Source organism: Erpetoichthys calabaricus, chromosome 7 (assembly GCF_900747795.2).
Source record: "Erpetoichthys calabaricus chromosome 7, fErpCal1.3, whole genome shotgun sequence".
NCBI lineage: Eukaryota > Metazoa > Chordata > Cladistia > Polypteriformes > Polypteridae > Erpetoichthys > Erpetoichthys calabaricus.
The window spans coordinates 90,966,232-90,988,391 of NC_041400.2; the positions used below are offsets into that span (position 1 = coordinate 90,966,232).

Genomic DNA, 22,160 nt, shown 5'->3' on the forward strand with positions numbered 1-22,160 from the left:
GTAGGTAAGCAGACTTGAGCTGAGAAAACTGTGTGCCAGTGGGGGGATGTGATAGCAGACTGCTTGCTGTTTGCTGCTTATCAACACATTTAAAGGACAAAAGACTCTGACGGAGAAGTGCAAAGCATTTTAAGGTGGGACGGATCTACGAGTTTTTTCGAAGGCTCTGGTAATTCTAGTGTTAAACAGAAACCAAGCAAATATCATTGATTGATGAAAGGCTTGACATATGAAATTCCAAAACTGTGCTGAATACATCTGATTGGAATTTAGCAAGCATTGGTAGTATGCTGAGATAATTTAGGCTTTTAAGCCTTGCTTAGACTGACTGACTGACTTTACTTACTTACTTACTTTAAAATTATGGCAGCTTATAATTAACAGACTTAATGTTCAGTATATTTTTGTGGATTCTGCTGAACACTGAAAGGTCATGTGAACTGTCCCATCCCTCTACTAGTGCTCATATATTTTATAATTTTGTAACTTGTTGATGTTTAAGTTGCTAGGTGGTAGAGTTTCAAATGTGGAATATGTGTTCTCTTCTTTGCTATTAGGATGGTTCTCAGTTTCTCTAACTCTCACGCATTCTTCATGCCAGGAGCAGCAGCTATAAAGTTGCACTATACTGTAGCTGTAAAGTTAGCTATAAAGTTGCTTATAGCCTGTAGCTGATCTTGCCTGTTCTTCTTCTTTTCAGCCCTTCAGTCTCATTTAAACTTGTGAAGAAATGGGAATAAGCAAAAAGGGAATTTGAATGGTGATCTATGGTGAACCTATGTATGCAACACATAGGTATAACAGTTCTTAGTTTACACAAGTGTGTGTAGTGATGCCACATAAACGGGGTATTTACAAGTCTAGTACAGTATGTCCTGTGTAATGTTTGTGTTTTCTGTTAAACTAAACTGGGAGGGTTGTTGTACTACATTTTTGGTCAATTTCAACTCATTCTTTTACAAATAATTAGGACATTCCCAGCCAGACACAGTTCTATAGTGTCAGTCAAGAACATTAACTTATTTAACACGAGAGTCCCTGAAGCCTACGAAAAAAACTCGTAATCCCAGCCTACCTTAAATTCCTCCACATCCCTCCAACAGCATTGTAAATGTGTCAATCAGCACAAGCAGCAAGCAGCCTGCTATCCCATCCCTCAAACCCAGAGATGGAGCTCAAGTCAGCAAAAAGTTCTCTCAGCTCAAGCCTAATCTCCTTATCTGCATGTGAGGTGCCTGGAGTTATATAGGGAAAAAATACAGTATATCGTTATTTCGAATACATGCATTTTCATGTATTGGGAAAGTTGTTTTGCAATGCAAGGATAATGCTAACCAACATTAAGAATTCACCACTTACATCTAGAGTATTCATCACTTTTGCTATACTGCATTTATTTGTGATTCTGTAAATACAGTTTGGTATTTTTGTCTATTTCTTGTTCATTTTGGAGATGTTGTAAATATTGTAGAAATTTTCAGTTACTGTGATAAAATTCTCCAGATTTAATTATCTTCTGTGTTTTTCAGTTTATTTGAATGGGTGGTGTGGGGGATGAGGAGAGTTATATTAACAGTATTGTGTTTATCTTGGTCTTAGAATCTTGTCCTTTTTAATTAACCACCACCCTTTACATTTATACAAATCTGTGGTGGTCTCAGCACTCCTAGAATTCTCAAGGTCTGTTACACGTGTACTCCCCTACCGTTACAGCAAATACCATAAAGTAAATTACCTGTGTAAGAGAGGATAAAACTTACTAATACTTAACAGTGCTAATTTTCCCACAATAAGCCACAGGGAAGAAGAATACACTGGGAAGAAGAATACACTGCTCTCAAATGATTTGCTTATTAAATGTGGGAACAAAAACATACAACCTTACAAAAAGTAAAAACACAAAGTTGGGAACGCTAAATATGGGGACCCAATCATCAAAATGAAAGACACTCAAACTCATGAAACAAGACAGCTGCTTAAGTTTTTTTGTAAATCAATAAGTTCATCTACACCTAATAGTATTGTCTTTTCTTTGGTATGATATTTTTTTCTCATCAATATTGTTCTAACCTACCATTCAAAAAAACACAAATTTGTAATTTGGGAAAGGAACATAACTACTCTTTATGCAAAAGCTCCTGCTAAGGGATTCATTCGACATACTCTGAAACAGATTAATTCTCCCACACACCACATTAACACAGTTTAAACAGCAATAATGTCAGGAGATGGAAAAAAATGCAGAGGTTTTGACAACAGTAACATTAACACTAGAATTACCAGAGCCTACGAAAAAACTCGTAGATCCGTCCCACCTTAAAACGCTTCGCACTTCTCCGTCAGCGTCTTTTGTCCTTTAAATGTGTTAATAAGCAGCAAACAGCAAGCAGTCTACTATCACATCCCCCCCACCGGCACACAGTTTTCTCAGCTCAAGTCTGCTTACCTACTTGTCAGTTGCTTAGAGCTGTATAGAGTGAGAAGTCATTCAAAATGACACCTTTTATAAATACTATATCGTTATTTGGAACACTTGCATTTCATGTGTGTTCCGTGTCTACAACGATCTATGCACAGTAAACACATCGTTAAAACAGAAACGTTTTTCATGTTTTAGTAATAATTGACAAAATGTAGGCATGAAGTGTATAATGTGTGAAGCCTGAATTCCAAATATCTTCGTACACTTTCACAAAAGATAAAAAGTATAACAGAACAAATGCGCTTTTTTCTAAGGCTATAACCGAAGAAAAAGAAACCAGGTTAGTGCTGCTTTCTGTCCTGCCTTCTTGGGTAGTATACTGGTTAGAGCTGTCGACTCCAACTCATAAGGTTTTGGGTTCGAGTCTTAACGTCTTCCAAAATAAACGTTTTGAGTAGTAAGCTGTTCTTATTGTTAATATTATACAATAAAAGCATACATTTGATTTGCGACTGTAATAGCCTCTGTAATTGTATAGTACTTGTCAAAGTTAGCGTCTTTTTTTTAGTTTTACTTTATTTACTTATCTTCCTACAGCATAAAATCACAAGTATACTGCAGAGCTTCCTCTGTTTGATCGTTAAGGGCATGCTCACAAATTACACGTGTAATGCCACGAAAAATACCTGCTGACACTTTAGTACGCAAGCAATGGTACGAGAATGCAATTAGACTTTTTTGGGCACATGCACCACGCTAGTGTTTAGATCTGGACGATGTAGCGTTGGCGAGCTCTGTAAGCCGTGCTGTTTCTTTGAAGGACAGGTGATTGGCAGGATGACGCCGGACTCTCGCCTTTACGCCTGGTGCAGCTGCGTTGTTCTTATATGTGAGGGGACGTTTCTTGCTGGGATGGCTTCTGTTTTCTCCGATCTGAGTTCACCTTTGTTATAGCGCGTCTTTATTTGAAAACAGCAGTGTCAGATCGGGGCGAGTGTGAACGCTAACTTTGACAAGCACTATAAATTTACAGCGGTTGTTACAGACGTAAATCAAATGTATGTTTTTATTGTATAATATTAACAATAATAGCAGCTCTCTACTCAAAACGGCAAACTTGAGAAGCTGCCAGCATCGAACCCAGAAGCTCTTGATTGGGAGTCAGCAGTTCTTAGCATTGCACCACGCAAGTTGTCGCATCAACTGCTTACCGCAACCTGCTTTCTTTTTTCTTCAGTTATATTCTTGAATAAAAGCGCACTTGTTCTGTTATACTTGTACGTTTTGTGAAAGTGTTTATTTGATATTTGGACTTCAGGCTTCACACCAGTCATTCTCAGTCACACACACCACTCACATCCATGTCCACAGTTTTCCCAGTCTCGTTCGCGCACAAGTTCTGACATGGTTTTATATACAATCATCAGATTCAAATGTTAACAGTTTCCACACACAACTGCTGACTCCCAATCAAGAGCTTCTGGGTTCGATGCTAGCAGCTTCTCAAGTTTACCGTTTTGAGTAGAGAGCTGCTGTTATTGTTAATATTATTGTTGTGTGTAGAATTCTGAGGAAAAAAATGAATTTAATCCATTTTGGAATAAGGCTGTAACATAACAAAATGTGGAAAAAGTGATGTGCTGTGAATACTTTCCGGATGCACTGTATATAATATATAATATACTATATAAAAGAAAATCAAATTAAAGAAAGACATTACATTAACAACATATACAACACTTTTCTCAGGGCGCCTGAATAACCAGGCCGTGGTAGACAATTTAGCCTGGACATCGGAAAACACCATACTGATAACAAAGGATGCCCAGGGAACATTTATGATAAAGAGAGTCAGAATCTCCATTTTATATGTCTGATTCAAAGGAGGCACAATTTGTACAGCACAGTGTCACCAATACTACATTGGGATCCATATACAGACCACAGAGTGTATACCACCAGCTGGCTCCACCAACACCTCTCCCAGCAGCAACTCAAGGTTTTCCTAGAGGGTCTCCCATCTAAGTCTTTGCCAGGGCCGAACATGCTTAGCTTCAGGTGGATTACCTGCTCTGAAGTGCATGTGATATGTACTAAAATAACAAGTACAGAAGTCATGGGCTTTTAGGCAGCAACAGACAGAAAGCCATGGCCATGCCATTACTCTAGCAGGAACAAAAAGATAGAAAACTATAAGCAAACAAGTGCTTTGGTTTTAAAACTCTCATAATTTTCTTTTCCATGAAGTAAAAGAGCGAAAAACCTACCTCTCTGCACAATTCATAGGAAATATATATACGAATTCTGGACCGGAGAACTGCTGTATCAACTGACATGGGATTTTTAATCCAGCATTTTTCACACATGAATTTAAGCCAATAACACTCATATTCATGGGAAAACTTGTACTTGTGAAAGTGGTTATAACTTGTGATTTGGATTTATTTCCAGGAAATTCTATAAATCCTTGGTTACAATATTCAGTGATATTAGCTATAACCAGCTTTGGCTGTCTGTCAGAAACACTAAAAAGAAATAAAACAGCCTGCTCTAGGCAAGCTAGTGTGCTAATTGTTCAAGAGTCCAGAGGTCAAATCCTATTTTCATGTGCTGCCTGTGTGAAGTGCATACATACTCCACATAAAGTCATCACAGTCCCAATGAATACAGCCTGGGTAATGAAGGAAGAAGATGTATAGATGAATATATGGTCATACATGAAAAAAAAAAGACCTAGTGGGAACAAGGTGAGAAAAAACAGATCCCAGAATTAATTGGGCTTGCTCAAAAATAAATAAAACTGCAATGACAAGCTCCTTAGGCACTTAAGGCAGTATCACACAAGAAAGTCCAAAAAGGAGGGGATTATGTACACATACTCACGAATTGGAGGAAATTAATAAATTGGGAGGTAATTGCAGTACACAGAGAAAACCCATGTGAACATCAGTAGAATATACAAACTCTCTAAAGACAGTTGCCAAGCCAGGAATCAATCGCTGGTATATCACTCTTCACCAAAGAAAGTACTATCTTCTGTTGTGTCCAAATTAAAGGAACTGGAAAAGGAATGCTTTCTAAAATGTTCAAGCAATACTGTATAAGTGGAGTCCATTCTTAGCAGAGTGGAAAAACTGCCTACAAATGTCATTTAATGTTGTTGCCTATTAGGTGCAAGCCTATGACAACAAGTAAGATTTTAGGATAAATGCTACGTATAGACAAAAAAATATTTTTTTACTTTCACTTTAATAATTTTTTAGTTCATAGTTTCATGTTTAATTTTCAGCCACACTAATATAATAAAATAAAAAAAAGCAAATAAGTGTGAAAGACTAATGCTCATGAACAGTTTCAGACCCACGGCCCAAAAATGCTGCCAGGTTGATAAGTATTTTTAAATCATGTGAATGTGTATTTATGACCCCTGGGGATAGGAACACAGATGATTTATCCATATACATGTGGAATCCCATTATAACAAAACTCATGGGACCATTAAAATATTTCATTATAATGAAAACTTTGTTACAACGAACATGGGGAAAATACATAGTTGAACTGACATCTTTGTAGAGTTCTCTCTGCAGACTTGATCTGACCAAAGGCACCAAATAGACCCCCAAGAACAAAGACATATGATTCAACAAGTGACAACTGTGATGGACAAAATAACACACCAATGGGAAAGCACTGATTTTGGAAGTGACTTTAATCCAATCACTGGAAGTTATATATTTCTTCAAAAACTAACAGGCTCAAGAGAATTTTGAGGAAACTCTCATGGTAACCCCCTCCTAGGCATTGTAAATACCCTCCAAAATGACCTGTTTCTGAAATAGCTTCTCTCTGAAAACAAAAAGCTGATGAGCCACTCCTACTTTGGGGAGCTGAAAACTGCCAACCTCTTCTCTTTATGGACCTGAAAGCTGAGATCCATTCTGCCAAATGAAGCACTGAAGAAAAGTCTGAAAAGGCTGAGAAGCAGCCATTATTTCAAGAAGAGAACTTCAACATCTAAACTACTGTGCCAGAAAGAGTAATGCCTTTCCCTATGAAGTCGCAAACAATATAGCCAAGAGCCTGAATCAGAAGAGCACCGAACACCACAGTCAAAGGATCATGCAGCAAAGAGAAATAGTGCAATCCAACGGAAGAACAATCCACCACTTGACCCTGGAGCAGTAACAACAGAAACACTTTCACACAACATCAGACATCACCTTTAAAGACATGGTATCATAAGACTATTTATCTGTGCCAAGATAAATCAGAACTTTAAGTAATCTGTAAACAGCCAGTTAATTCTATGTTGTATCCTTGTCTGTCTAGCCTTTGTGTCCCATTTATATATGAAAGATATATATTTCTATAATCCTTGTGTTTATCAATAAATGTTTTTTAATCTGTTTATTTAAAACGAGTCTCCTTCAGATTACTTTGATATATGTTTAATAGCCAGAGGGTGCCTCCCACAACAGAGAAAGTTAAGGTCAATAAAGTAGGAGCCTTACTGAATTATTTAATTAATTACTGGCATTGCCAAAGGCAAACCTGATCACAATGAGTAGAGGATTTCTGCAGACCAGGGTTGTCACAATACCAAAATTTCAAACTTCAATAAATTACTACGAAAAGTACTGAAATTTCATACCTTAGAGTATATTATGTAAATAATTTAAAACCTTATTTAAATAAATAGCAATTCTGTATGTATTAAAATCTTTATAGTGGTGAAAATAAATAATATAAATTTAAGTTACAGTATATACTCGAGTATAAGCCGACCCGAATATAAGCCGAGGTACCTAATTTTATCTACAAAAACTGGAAAAACTTATTGACTCGAGTATAAGCCTAGGGTGGGAATAGCAGCAGCTACTGGTAAGTTTCAATAATCAAAATAAATACCAATAAAATTACTGTACATTAATTGAGGCATCAGTAGGTTAAATGTTTTTGAGTATTTATTTCAAAGAAAAACAGTAAACTAGCTCTGTAAGTGGAGAAGAGGGTCAACAAAAACAATATGGTATCTATCTCTCTCGCACGCATCTCTCTCTCTCTCTCGTGGTTGGGTGTGGGTGTGTGCGTGTGTCTCTCTCGCTCTCTCTCGTTCGTGTGTGTGTGTGTCTCTCTCTCTCTCGTGTGCGTGCGTCTGTCTGTCTGTCTCTCTCGATGTCTCTCTCTTGCGTGTCTGTCTGTCTCTCGATGTCTCTCTCTCTCGTGTGTGTGTGTGTGTGTGTGTGTGTATACTGTACACTCCAATTTTCTGTCGGGTCTGCGGGGGCAGCAGGACCCGACTCGAATATAAGCCAAGGGTGATGTTTTTCAGCACATTTTGGGTGCTGAAAAACTCGGCTTATATTCAAGTATATATGGTATTAAATGTAAATATTTCAAGTGGTGCCATCTTTTGTACAAGCTATGAGTAATGTTCTGTAATTAACAATAGTTTTTTCATAACTGATGAAAATAATGTTACTGAGACAGTACAACGAAATGTTACAAATGTCATTAAATGTTAATAAATGTTAATTGAATAAGTATTGCAGTCTTTTGTAAACAATACACAAAATATAAAAATGAAATTAAACCAAATGTGAAAAACTGGCTGTGCAAAAGTTTGGGTACCCTTGTAATTTTGCTGATTTGAATGCATGTAACTGCTCAATACTGATTACTTGCAACACCAAATTGGTTGGATTAGCTCATTAAGCCTTGAACTTCATTGACAGGTATGTCCAATCATTACAAAAGGTATTTAAGGTGATCAATTTGCAAGTTGTTCTTCCCTTTGACTCTACTCTGAAGAGTGACAGCATGGGATCCTCAAAGCAACTCTCAAAAGGTCTGAAAATAAAGATTATTCAGTGTCATGATTTAGAGGAAGGCTACAAAAAGCTATCTCAGAGGTTTAAACTGTCAGATTCAACTGTAAGGAACATAATCAGGAAATGGAAGGCCATAGGCAGATTTGCTGTCAAACCCAGGTCTGGCAGGCCAAGAATAATACAGGAGCGGCATATGCGCAGGATTGTGAGAATGGTTACAGACAACCCACAGATCACCTCCAAAGACTTGCAAGAACATCTTGTTGCAGATGGTGTATCTGTACATCGTTCTACAATTCAGCGCAATTTGCACAAAGAACATCTGTATAGAAGGGTGATGAGAAAGAAGCCCTTTATGCACTCACATCACAAACAGAGTCGCTTGCTGTATGCAAATGCTCATTTAGACAAGCCAGATTAATTTTGGAACAAAGTGCTTTGGACTGAAGAGACAAAAATTGAGTTATTTGGTCATAACAAAAAGCGCTTTGCATGGCGGAAGAAGAACACCGCATTCCAAGAAAAACACCTGCTACCTACTGTCAAATTTGGTGGGGGTTCCATCATGCTGTGGGGCTGTGTGGCTAGTTCAGGGACTGGGGCCCTTGTTAAAGTCAAGGGTCGGATGAATTTAACCCAATATCAACAAATTCTTCAGGATAATGTTCAAGTATAAGTCACAAAGTTGAAGTTACTCAGGGGTTGTACATTCCAAGACAATGACCCAAAACACAGTTCGAAATCTACAAAGGCATTCATGCAGAGGGAGAAGTACAATGTTCTGGAATGGCCGTCACAGTCCCCTGACTTGAATATCATTGAAAATCTATGGGATGATTTGAAGCAGGCGGTCCATCCTCAGCAGCCATCAAATTTAACTGAACTAGAGAGATTTTGTATGGAAGAACAGTCAAAAATACCTCCATCCAGAATCCAGGCACTCATCAAAGGCTATAGGAGGGGTCTAGAGGCTGTTACATTTGCAAAAGGAGGCTCAACTAAGTATTGATGTAATATCTCTGTTGGGGTGCCCAAATGTATGCACCTGTCTAATTTTGTTATGATGTATATTTTCTGTTAATCCAATAAACTTAATGTCACTGCTGAAATACTACTGTTTCCTTAAGGCATGTCATATATTAAAAGAAAGTTGCTACTTTGAAAGCTCAGCCAATGATAAACAAAAATCTAAAGAATTAAGAGGGGTTCCCAACCTTTTTCATATGACTATAAAACAATATTAGAAATATACGGTGTGTTTGAGTGTGTGCACAGTCAACTCATGTAACGAAATAAAGTACTAAACATCATTAACAGCAAGATTTGGCTTTTATTTATAAAACTAGTACAGTAATAACAAAAACTGCTACACCTGACACAAGTGCCTTTTGCCTTGAAGCTGCTTGGTAGATGGTATTTGACAGCTGTTAAAGGGAAAATATGCAATTTTGGAAACGCATTCTAATACAGTGTGTTTTCTGTAAAGCTAATGTTTACTTATATATTTAGGCACATTTGCAAAAAGTAGGAAATGTATCACTGAATTTTAAACTGGCACTTCCTCAAAGAATCTTGGCCTTCAAAACATCCTCTGTGTATCATATACAGTACTAATGGAATGGAAGAGCAAACTTACATACATAAATGGCTGTACTGCAATTTTATTTTTATCATAAAATAAATTAATTTTGTAGAATTAAAGGTTAATTGCATTTTTGGCATGGTTACAGCTGGCAACTTTTAAAAACTGAACAGTTTCGTGTACTTCATCGGGCCACAAATAACAACCACATAATTAACAATAAGCTATGGCTTATTTTCGTAACAGTTTAAAAAAAGAATGTAGGACTTGAAGAAAAGTGTTTATTTTATCTTATGATCTAGAATAAAAAGAATAAAAAAGACAGACATGGATACTCTCCCACATTTATAATCAATATGTAATTCAATGTATTTTTTCAGTGTTGTAATATATTATGTCTTTTTCAAAATAAGCAGCTCACCCAGTCTATATGAAACCAGAATTAAATTTACCAAGGTTAATAAAATAGAAGAAAGAAACAGTCCAATAATGTAAAGTTCATGTTTTTGACAAGGTTGTGCAATTAACATTCCATTGTTAAAACATATTCATTATTTTGGTGACATGATTTCTTCACCATTTTATTAAGATTACTTTTTCATTGCTGGCACCATTTTGGATATCACAGTTTTGTGCACCTGTTATCTTTCATGCTACATGGTTGCTAGGCATATGATGTATGTTATCAATTACATCATGGCAGCCATGTTATGAAAGATGGTCATTTGCATTGAATAGCATCCAAACTTCGGTTAAACTGAGCTGAATCCTTTAGCATAAGATTTTAATCTTAGGAAAGAACAATTAAATTCATACTGTAGCTTTGACTTCTTTCTGGTTTTCAAATAAGAAAGTCTGGTAGTATTTCATTTGACTTTGATCTGTATTTTATCTGACAATTGTTTCATGTATGCCTGAAAGAAAATCAAAATGCAGCCTCTGCCACTCACCCTTACAGTTTTTTTTAGAGGACGTTTTTGAAAGTTCTTGTTGGTCATGATAATTTAACTCAGAAATGAAAGTATGAATTTCACAAAACTCAGTAAATGTGACAAACTTCAGCAATAAAAAGATGACAAAACTAACTTCTATGTATTGCATCAAAACACTCATTTGGCCTGCTGGGCTATTTGACAGCTATATTCATGTCAAAATCAATGCTAAAAATCCCAGTGGTAAACAGTGTGCAACATGTATGGCGTACGTCATTTGCAATAACAAAAATAAACTGTAAATTTTACTGGCAACAAAAAAAAAAATCTAATCCAAATATGCAATCCTTTTTTTGATGACTTAATGACTGAGCTGTCAGTAATTTAACTGTTAAATGATGATAAATGTTTTCACTGTAGCAATACAAATTGCATATTGCTTTTGAAATGTAACGTAACTTTATTAGGTTACAGTGCCATTATCAAGTCTGTTACAATCATTGTTTTTTATTGGTTAAAAAATGTCTCAAGCAGATACACTATATTCATTTAAGCACATACTTCAAGTAACAACTTACAAAATATACAGTACCTGCAAACCTTTAGTACTGTACATCAGAGCAGCAATAATCAACAATCCTTATCATTTGAGAAAATCTCTGCTCCATTTGCCCAAATATTTGTTTATCTTTTTCACCACTTTCATGTATTTGAGGGAAGGCAGCACAAAAAAAAAAATTATTTAAAATTTGCTTATATATGCTGGTGTTGTGCAGATTGTACTTGCCTAATAATAACATAGTTTAAAAAACCTTCTGCTGTCTGGGTGTATTTATTGTTTTCATTTCTTGACTTGTTTGCAAAATTATACAATTTTCTTTCCAATTAAGGCTTTGCTGAATGAAATGATGGTTAGTAATTGAAAACACAACAACATTGTTAAACAATTTGGGTTACTTGTCTACTATGCATTTGCTAGGAAAGTACTTGGCAATTACAGTTTGAAACTGAATTGTCATATACAGTGCAATGTTACTATTTGTAAGTGTGTATATGTATATATGTTATTAATAAGCCATTTGATTATTAAAATCTATTCTATCGCTATGTAAAAAGTCTGCGGGGGTTGGGTTTCAGGACCACCCCTGTGGATATCAAGATCAGCAGATGTGCAAGTCCATTTTAAAAGGGAACTGATAAATGTCAGCTGCAATTAGTATTTGGTTATATGTAAATACTAATGGCACAGTATTTGCATATAACCTATTCACATCCTCCAGCACACTTTAAATCATCTCTAGATTATTTATAATTGCACTAGCAGCTCAAATACTTCAAAAATTTAAGCCTCTTTCTGCCTTATTGCATGAATGCTCAAATTGTTCTTAATGACCTTATGACTCACTCTGGCAAGTGACATACCACTTTCAAAAGGTCTAAGATTTTAATTTTCTCATCGAGAGATAGCACTTTATGTACTCTCTTAATTTCCAGCACTTTCTACACTACACTCATTGCTACTAACAATTTATTGGTTTAGTGAGGTTCCCAGACAGGCTGTGTTGCAATTACTCATGGTTCTGGGTGGAGTGACAAGAAGATAATCAAACCTGACTATAGAAGAAGCAAATATCATAAAAAGGTTTACGTTAAACAGTAGAAGGATCATTACTGACCCTCAAAGGGTGAGAGTGGTAGGTCAGCAAGTCTACCTGACCCCATTACCCCCCACTGGTATTCCCCCTGAGCCGGCATCCCAAAGGTTATGCCTAAATATCACTTCAATCGCACTGACTCAGCTTAGTGATCAGCATGCAACAAATTCAAGTTTTGCTTTATAGAACTTTCTAGAATTTTTTTTTTTTTTTTTTATAAATATTTGATCTGCAGTTAGTTGAATCCATGGATGCAGAACCCGCAGATACAGATACCAAGGGCAGCCTGCATATTGCTTATGCTTTCTAAAGCACTGCATGGATATCTGAGGATATTTATTAATTTAGGTTAATTATAAAGTAACTAAATTGTACTTTAACTTGGGTAATTTTTTCACAGTGTATTTTTTCCTATGTAATAATACTTCTACTTAAACAGAATTATGTTAGTACTCTTTCCACACCTGGTCTTCAATGTGTTGAGGAGCTCAAGCACATATGACTCTTGAAGTTTAAGGTATTCACACTCTATTTGTTTTGACTTCTGTCGAGGTATTTTACCTCCATTATCTCTGCTTTCCATTCTGTCTTCATTATGTTATTCATTTTTCAGGATTAATAACATCTGGTTGTATATTCCATTTTTATTGTTTGAGGTCTAGATGCAAGGATCTCTTTGGTATAGGTTCAGAGTTTTGTTACTAATTTTTCCTGCATTGTTGTTGTAGTGGTAATTTTTTATTTAATAACCACCAATAAAGAAAGGGATTGAGTATATTGTTTCATGTCCAAATTTTTAATAGCAAAACAAATCACTATGAGAGGTGCTAGAGCAATAAAAAGGAAAACATTGTTTCGGTACCAACATTGAGCTTAGTTTGGTGTACCAGATTTTAGTAAAGAAAAGTTTCTAACTAAATATTAAAGGTCCATGCCAACCTTACAACTCAAATTTTTTTTATTATAATTTTATTGATTTTATTGTAATCATTCCATACAAATGGATGAATTTTTACAAACAAATAGGATTGAAAAAAAAATCAACCCCCACCCCTGAGAAAGAGAGCATGGCCAACAGACTAAAACTTAAAAATAGTAAAAATAAATAAACTGCTGAGTTTATTAGGTGGATACAGATAAATGGAGAAGATAAAGAAATGGGGAGAGAATCTGCTTCCTCAGTGCTTTAAGAGCTTATTCTAAAATATTATTGATTAGATCCTGCCAGGTTTTGAAAAAGTTCTGCACAGATCCTTAACTGATTTCAAATAATATAAAACATCAGTTACCCACTGACTTAAAAGAGGAGAGTTAGGATTCTTCCAGTTTAGCAAAATAAGTCTGCGTGCTAAAAGTGTAGTGATTTCAATTACAGTTTGTCCTTCTCCATTTTAAGCCCATCTGGAAGAACACCAAACACTGCTGTTAGTGGATTACGAGGGATTGTGACACCAAGGCTGTCCGAAATGCACTTAAAAATTTTTGTCCAGAATGATGTTAATTTGGTGCAGGCCCAAAACATGTGACCCAGTGAGGCTGGAGCTTGATTGCAGCGTTCACAGGTTGGATCTTGCCCTGGAAACATTTTGGACAATTTCAAGCGAGACAGATGTGCTCGATATATAATTCTGAGTTGAATAATTGTATGCTTTGCGCATATGGAGCTCGAATTAATTATCTGCATTGCTACCTTCTACTCATTTTCTAATATGTTGAGTGAGAGATCCTTTTCCCATTGTCCTCTTGGATCTTTGAAAGGGAGGGACTGTAAAATATTTTTATATATTGCAGAAATGCTCTCTGAGTCCTCGAGACTGAGCAATATTTTTCCCAGCATAGAGGAAGGTGGGAGATGGGGAAAATCGGGCAGGTTCTGTTTGACAAATTTTCTAATTTGAAGATAGTGAAAGAAATGTGTTGCTGGAAAATTAAATTTGGAATGTAATTGTTCATAGGATGCAAAGAAGATGTTGTCTATATAAAGATCTCTAAGCAATTTAATCCCAAATGTTTTCCAGATATTAAAAACTGCATATGTTTGCGAAGGTTGAAAAAGGTGCAGAGGTGTCACAGATAAAAGATTCTCCATTTTAAATGCTTTCTACATTGGTTCCATATTCTGAGTGAGTGAAGCACAATTGGGTTATTAGTATATTGGCAATAACTTGCATTTATTGTGGCGCGAAGCAGGGAATATAAAGAAGTACTGCAGGATTTTATTTCTATTGCGGACCAAGCCTGTGTATGTTCATCTATTTGTGTCCAGGTTTTTATAGCTTGTATGTTTGCTGCCCAGTAGTAAAACCGAAAGTTAGGTAGAGCCATGCCACCTTCTGTCTTAGGTCTTTGTAGAGTCGCTCTTTGGATACGTGGATGTTTTAGGTTCCAAATAAATTAGGTTATGGTTGAATCTAATTGCTTAAAGAATGATTTATTGATGTATATTGGAATGTTCTGAAATAAAGAGAGAAGCTTAGGAAGGATATTCATCTTAACAACGTTAATTCTTCCAGCTAGAGTGAGATGGAGGGTTTACCATTAAGTCTTGCTTAATTTTTTCCATACAAACGGTGAAATTTTGTTGATAAAGAGCTTTATGTTTACTTGTGATATTTACCCCAAGGTATTTAAACTGACCTGCAATAATAAAAGGGAAGGTGTCCAATCTAATATTGTATGTTTGAGAATTCATGAGAAAGAGCACACTTTTATTCAAATTAATTCTGAGACCAGAGATCTTTTGAAATTCTGTAAGTGCTATTAAGACTGCAGGCACAGTATTTTGTGGGTCTGATATATACAAAACCATATCATCTGCATATAGAGAAATTTTCTGTTCAAGTCCTTCTCTGATCATCCCCTTTATCTGATAAGCATTTCGCCAGTGAACTGCCAGTGGTTCAATGGCAACTGCAAATAGCAGTGGTGACAAGGGGCATCCTTGTCTGATACCACATTCTAGTTTAAAGTGGTCTGAGCAAATGTTGTTAATACAAACTGAAGCTTCTGGATTGGTATACAGTACTTTGATCCTTGCACAAATATTCGGGCCAAACCCAAATTTCTCTAATGTAGTGAAAAGGTAGTTCCATTCAATCATATCAAATGCTTTTTCTCCATCCAACGATAATAGTATCTCCGAGGTGTTTGACTTTGCAGGTGAATATATTATATTAAACTGGCGTTGGAGATTGGAAGCTAAGTGTCGGCCTTTAACAAATCCAGTTTGATCTTGTGATATTACCGAAGGCAGCACTTTCTCCATCCTTCTAGCTAGGACTTTGGAGAGTATCTTAACATCATTATTCATAAGTGAAACTGGCCTGTATGATGCACATTGTAATAAGCCCTTATTTTGTTTAGGAAAGACTGTGATTAATGCTTGGCGAAAAGTTTGAGGTAGTATTTAATTGTCTCGACAGGGTAGCCATCAGGGCCTACTGCTTTCCCGCTCTGAAGTGACTTTATAGCATCTAGTAATTCTGATAGCGCCAGAGGTTTATCCAATTCCTCTGCAATAAAATTATCTATTTGTGGTATCTGTAATGTATCCAGAAATGCATTAGATTGTGTGTTGTCTTCTTTGAACTCAGTAGAATATAAGGATTTATAGTAGTCTCTAAATGTGTGCATTATATTTTTATGGTCAATGATTTTATCTCCATTCGTGTTGGTGATTGCTGGGATTGTATTGCGAACTTCTTGCTTGTGGATTTGTTGAGCTAAGAGCTTATCAGCTTGCTCTCCATGTTCATAGTAATGATGTCTTGATTTAAACATGAGTTGTTTAGTTTCTAAGGTTGTTAAGAGGTTGAGCTCTGAATGCAGAGCCTGTCTTTTCCTATGAAGAGCCTCACTTGGACACCTGGCATGTTCTTGATCTATTCTAGTAATTTCGATGGTTAGCTCTGATAACTTCTTGGTTTCTAATTTATTTCTGTGGGAAAGATATGAGATAATCTGTCCTCTTAAGAAGGCCTTTAGAGTTTCCCAGAGCATTCATGCAGAGACCTCTGAGGATGTATTTGTCTCTAGGAAGAAACTGATTTCTTTTGACATAAATTCTGTACAGTTCTCATCTGCTAATAGAAGTGGGTTAAGGTGCCATCTGCGAGATGAGTATGTGGGGCATAATGATTTCAGCTCAAAGATCAGAGCGGCACGGTCAGAAATAACAATAGTGTTGTACTTGTAAGATTTAATCGCAGGCAAGAAATTATAATCTATAAAGAAATAATCAATTCTTGAGTAGCAATGATGCACTGGTGAGTAGAAGGAATATGTTCTTGAGTTTGGGTTTAGAAATCTCTAAATCCAATCTAAATCTCTAATTTTGTCCTGCCCCTAAATGAACAGATACTTAATCCCTGTGGCTCAACCTTCCTAAGGTTTTTGTTTCAGTACTATATACGGACATCACCCCATTGTGGCCTTGAACAGACGGAAAAAAGGCAAGAAAATAGTCTCTTGCCATGAGCATAAATTACTGGTAATATAGAAGAATCTGAAATGGTGCCAATACCTTTACCTATAGTTAATGTATTTTGTTTCTAATACTCTCCACATACATCTTCCACACGATGTAGTGTGAACATTTCTACAGTTCTGTGAGAATCTTCGCTCACTGAATATTTATCTTTTTTTACCTTGTATATGTAGACAGCTTCATTAGTAAAAGAAAACACTTTCCAGAGGCTGAGAAAACAAAAATTTGTTGTAGCCATACCAGAAAAAAGATCTATATGTACACTGTTATACCTTTAAAAGTTGGCTTTCCATGTCAAAAATAATCACAGAAAACTGGATTTTAACTGGAAAGTCATGTTTAACTACATATGACCCTTAAATGTGACAAAGAAACCACACATTTATGAAATAAACACACACTTTTTGAACATTTTTTTTCTTCTCCTCTATAACTGCAAGTTAGTTTAAACTATACACAGCTTTATTATCAGAAAAATTACAGAGAAACAACGGCTGTTGAATGAGTCATGTCTGATTAATCATTACCACTAATGTTTTGGCAGATGTCTTAACTATGTCATGAGAAAGCAGTACCCACCTGATTAAGTATGGGCAGTAAGCATCTGTTGTCTCTTTGGATGACTTCATAGCTTGAATTTGAAGCAACAACCCCATCATTTTTATTAAACCATGAACATTCCTATTGGGGAGGGGAAAACATGGAAATAAAATACATATGCAACATATATAATAGCCTTTGACAGAACTGCTTGTATTAGTTACTGTTTTCAATAAAAACTATAAAATGTATTTATCTAGAGCACAACACCTTTATTAACCTTAAGCACAATAAAAATGTGATTCAGGATAATGTGTTTTGGGAATTAAAGGCTGGTACAAAGTATACAGGAAAACGCACATGAGTGCACAAACTAATAAGCATATAAATTATGCACAAAATAATAAGAATACCCTTTAGAATAATAACATGGAAACCATTTATATAATTTAAATAGTTTTGTTACTTCTCACAATGATCAGCCCCTGGGAATTTTTCATGCCTTATTGTTATACAGCACTGAATCAGAGTGAATTTAATGCAGCTTTTTTACATTGATCAACAGAAAAAAAAAAAGATTCTTAAAAAGATTAATGTCAAAGTGAAAACAGATCTTAGTTGTGTAAATTAATCACAGATATAAAACTAGTCAATATCCACGTCCCTATGGATGTGCAGCAGCAAACCACCAATATTTATTTACTGATATTTTCAACAGATTCTATTAAATGTGCATATTCCTACAAACACTGGTGAGAGCTACATTTTCTTTACATTATGGAGCTACTTGTTTAAAATTCCCAATTATAATGCCTGGGTACATTAATGAATTTCAGTTTGTATAAATTTGACAGTAATACCCAGTTATGATGCCTGGGGACATTTGTGTATTCCAGCTCATATAAATTTATGAATAACATTTTTAACAAATTAGCTACAATGTAAATATGAAGCAAACATCCACTGCAGTAATAAGGGGTGGGAATCACTAGGCACCTCACAATTGACTGGATATGATTATGATTCAGGGCCACACAGTGTGATTATAAAACAATTCTCAAGGCATCTTGCTGCATTTCAATGTTTGACTTGTATACATGATTACATTTCTTTTTCTTACCGAGTGACAACTTGATGATTTTAAAATAAAATCAGTACTACTCATCATGAAAAAGAAAATTCTGAATTTATTAAACTTATTTTCATTAACACAATACGCTAACTAATACAAAAGCCAACTGCCATCCATCCATCCATCCATCCATTCTCTTACGCTTATCTGAGGTCGGGACGCGGGGGGGGCAGCAGCTTGAGCAGAGATGCCCAGACTTCCCTCTCCCTGGCCACTTCTTCTAGCTCTTCCGGGGGAATCCCAAGGCGTTCCCAGGCCAGCCGAGAGACAGTCCCTCCAGTGTGTCCTGGGTCTTCCCCCTGGGCCTCCTCCCGGTTAGACGTGCCCGGAGCACCTCACCAGGGAGGCGTCCAGGAGGCATCCTGATCAGATGCCCCGAGCCACCTCATCTGACTCCTTTCTACTCTGAGCCCCTCACGGATGACTGAGCTTCTCACCCTATCTTTAATGGAAAGCCCAGACACCCTACGGAGGAAACTCATTTCAGCCGCTTGAATTCGCGATCTCGTTCTTTCGGTCACTACCCATTGCTCATGACCATAGGTGAGGGTAGGAACATAAATCGACTGGTAAATTGAGAGCTTCGCCTTGCGGCTCAGCTCCTTTTTCACCACGACAGACCGATGCAGAGCCTGCATTACTGTGGATGCCGCACAGATCTGCCTGTCGATCTCACACTCCATTCTTCCCTCACTTGTGAACAAGGTCCCAAGATACTTGAACTCCTCCACTTGGGGCAGGATCTCGCTACTAACCCTGAGAGGGCACTCCACCCTTTTCTGGCTGAGGACCATGGTGTCAGATTTGGAGGTGCTGATTCCCATCCCAGCCGCTTCACACTCAGCTGCGAACCGATCCAGAGAGAGCTGAAGATCACGGCCTGATGAAGCAAAACAGGACAACATCATCTGCAAAAAGCAGTAACCCAATCCTGAGTCCACCAAACCAGACCCCCCTCAACACCCTGGCTGCGCCTAGAAATTCTGTCCATAAAAGTTATGACAGAATTGGTGACAAAGGGCAGCCCTGGCAGAGTCCAACTCTCACTGGAAACGGTTTCGACTTACTGCCGGCAATGCGGACCAAGCTCTGGCACCGATTGTACAGGGACCGAACAGCCCTTATCAGGGGGTCCGGTACCCCATACTCCGGAGTACCCCCCACAGGAGGATTCCCCAAGGGACACGGTCGAATGCCTTTTCCAAGTCCACAAAACACATGTAGACTGGTTGGGCGAACTCCCATGCACCCTCCAGGACTCTGCTAAGGGTATAGAGCTGGTCCACTGTTCCGCGACCAGGACGAAAACCACACTGTTCCTCCGGAATTCGAGGCTCGACTATCCAATGGACCCTCCTCTCCAGAACCCCTGAATAGACTTTTCCAGGGAGGCTGAGGAGTGTGATCCTCTGTAGTTGGAACACACCCTTCGGTCCCCTTTCTTAAAGAGGGGAACCACCACCTCAGTCTGCCAATCCAGAGGCACTGTCCCTAATGTCAATGCGATGTTGCAGAGACGTGTTAACCAAGACAGCCCCACAACATCCAGAGCCTTGAGGAACTCCGGGCGTATCTCATCCACCCCCGGGGTCCTGCCACCAAGGAGTTTTCTGACCACCTCGGTGACCTTACTCCCAGAGATGGGGAAGCCCACCTCCGAGTCCCCAGGCTCTGCTTCCTCACTGGAAGGCATGTTAGTACTCTGTGTTTAAATTAATATGAATTTCAACATATCCTAAATCATTCAACATGACATAAAAGTGCCCTTATTACTAGTTCATTTTACGGCACTGTTCTCACGGATACTGAACATTTTTGAACACTGACTGTACAAGTTTTATTACAAGTTCAGTATTTTTCAAAAGAGTTATTTTTATATCCATTCATGGTATGCATTAATTTGCAGTGATAAACTGTGCTCTCAAGTGAAGCACCATTTTGTAAATTTTAAAAAATACCATGACTATTTTTATGTGTAAAATGGGCCCTATAAAAAAATGGTACAAACGTGAGGAGTAGTTGTCACACAAGGCATAAGAAGTAGTGGCAAATATTATAGAAGAGGACTGGTACTACTTTTGTCAGGGTGTGCTCCTACATGCAGAAACTTTCCTTTCCTGAATACAACTGCTGTACTAACTGAAAGGTGTAAAGAAAAAGCTCAATTTAATAACATTTGCTTATTTTCATTTCTGTTGATAGTTACAAGCAGACAGCATGTGAGAAAAAATATTCTGGATTATTTACTTTTACATTCTTAGAGACTGTTACGTTTGGCTGAATGTTTAGGTGTGATGTGCTAAATAAATACTAAGACCATGTTCTCAACACAATATGGATCACTTTTATTTATTTTGGCTGTGCAGTTTTGCTACAGATGACCCTGCTCTGTCAGCTGTTGATGCCAGTCCACTCAGCCTTTCCTGCAGTTAGCTTAGATCTGACTAATTGTTGGGAGGTCAGATAGTCACTATCAACTCCAGGAAACTCTGAAAAATGAACAGATAATGGACTTGGGAAAGAACTTTGGGGGTTGAACACACTACAAAAATTAAACAACACTAGGTGATATGCACTATAGGCCATGGATATTTTCTTTTTAACTTCTAACTCTAGCTACCTAATTTCAATTTTAAATATACTGAATTATTAGATTCTTCACATTTGTTTGTTTGATTTTACCCATATTTGCATTGTGTATTGCCAAATTTTAATGCCAAAATAAAAAACACAATAAAAGCAAAGCCACTGCTGCAAAAGAGTGCCATGTGCACTCTGCATCCTAAACTACATATATGTTCTCTTTCCATACTGCCTTGCTAACACACCACCTTGAACCAATGTCTTCCGGCAATCGTTATTTCATATAGCACCTTTCACTAAGTAAACAGCCTTAAAACATTTTATTTTACAATATACTTACAGTGCAATAAAATAAAATCTTATTACATAGTAGAACATGTGACATTTTTAGTGCGAATATAAAAAACAGCAAAAACCTATTGAGACAGCTTACATGATAGTATGCCTTTTGAAGCTGAATGTGATCAAAAGGATCCAGCAGAGAAATATGCTCAAGACACTGCTTAAACATTTCTGACTGATGGGGTGAAAGACATGAAGTTTGACAGTTCTGAGACAAAAATTAATATGAGATCAGAAGTTTGTGAATTCCTTAATTTAAAGTCTCAACCGCTTCCTACAGTGCTTAGGGTTTATTTGTACACTTGTGATTTCTTCCCCATTCTGTAATCCACTCCTAAAGAAGTATAACTTTAGGTAGACAAATATATTTTTATGTCTGAATATTTTTCCCCAGGCCCAGGAATATCTCTCATCTGGAGTAGTCAATTTAACTAATCTACATATATTTGGAACATGGGAGAGAAATCCACAAAAACAAAGAGATCAATAAAACTCTACACAGTCACTGACAGGACAGAGAAATCAATCATACATAATCCCTAAGGAAATGTTGCAACATGAAGTGTGTTTACATGTACACACAAAATCAGAATAAGTAATCCAGTTAAGACAGAAAACTGATTTCTTAAAAAATGTGCATTTGCACAGGCAA

The 22,160-nt window shown here is 37.0% G+C and overlaps 1 protein-coding gene across 1 annotated transcript in view; it reads right to left on the bottom strand.

The window, feature by feature from the left end:
• Positions 1-22,160, bottom strand: part of focad (focadhesin) — a 351,198-nt gene that overhangs the window by 293,166 nt on the left and 35,872 nt on the right. Inside the window, 1 exon segment of the mRNA XM_051930168.1 lies at positions 17,491-17,592. Within this exon segment, the coding sequence (XP_051786128.1) occupies positions 17,491-17,592 (102 nt within the window).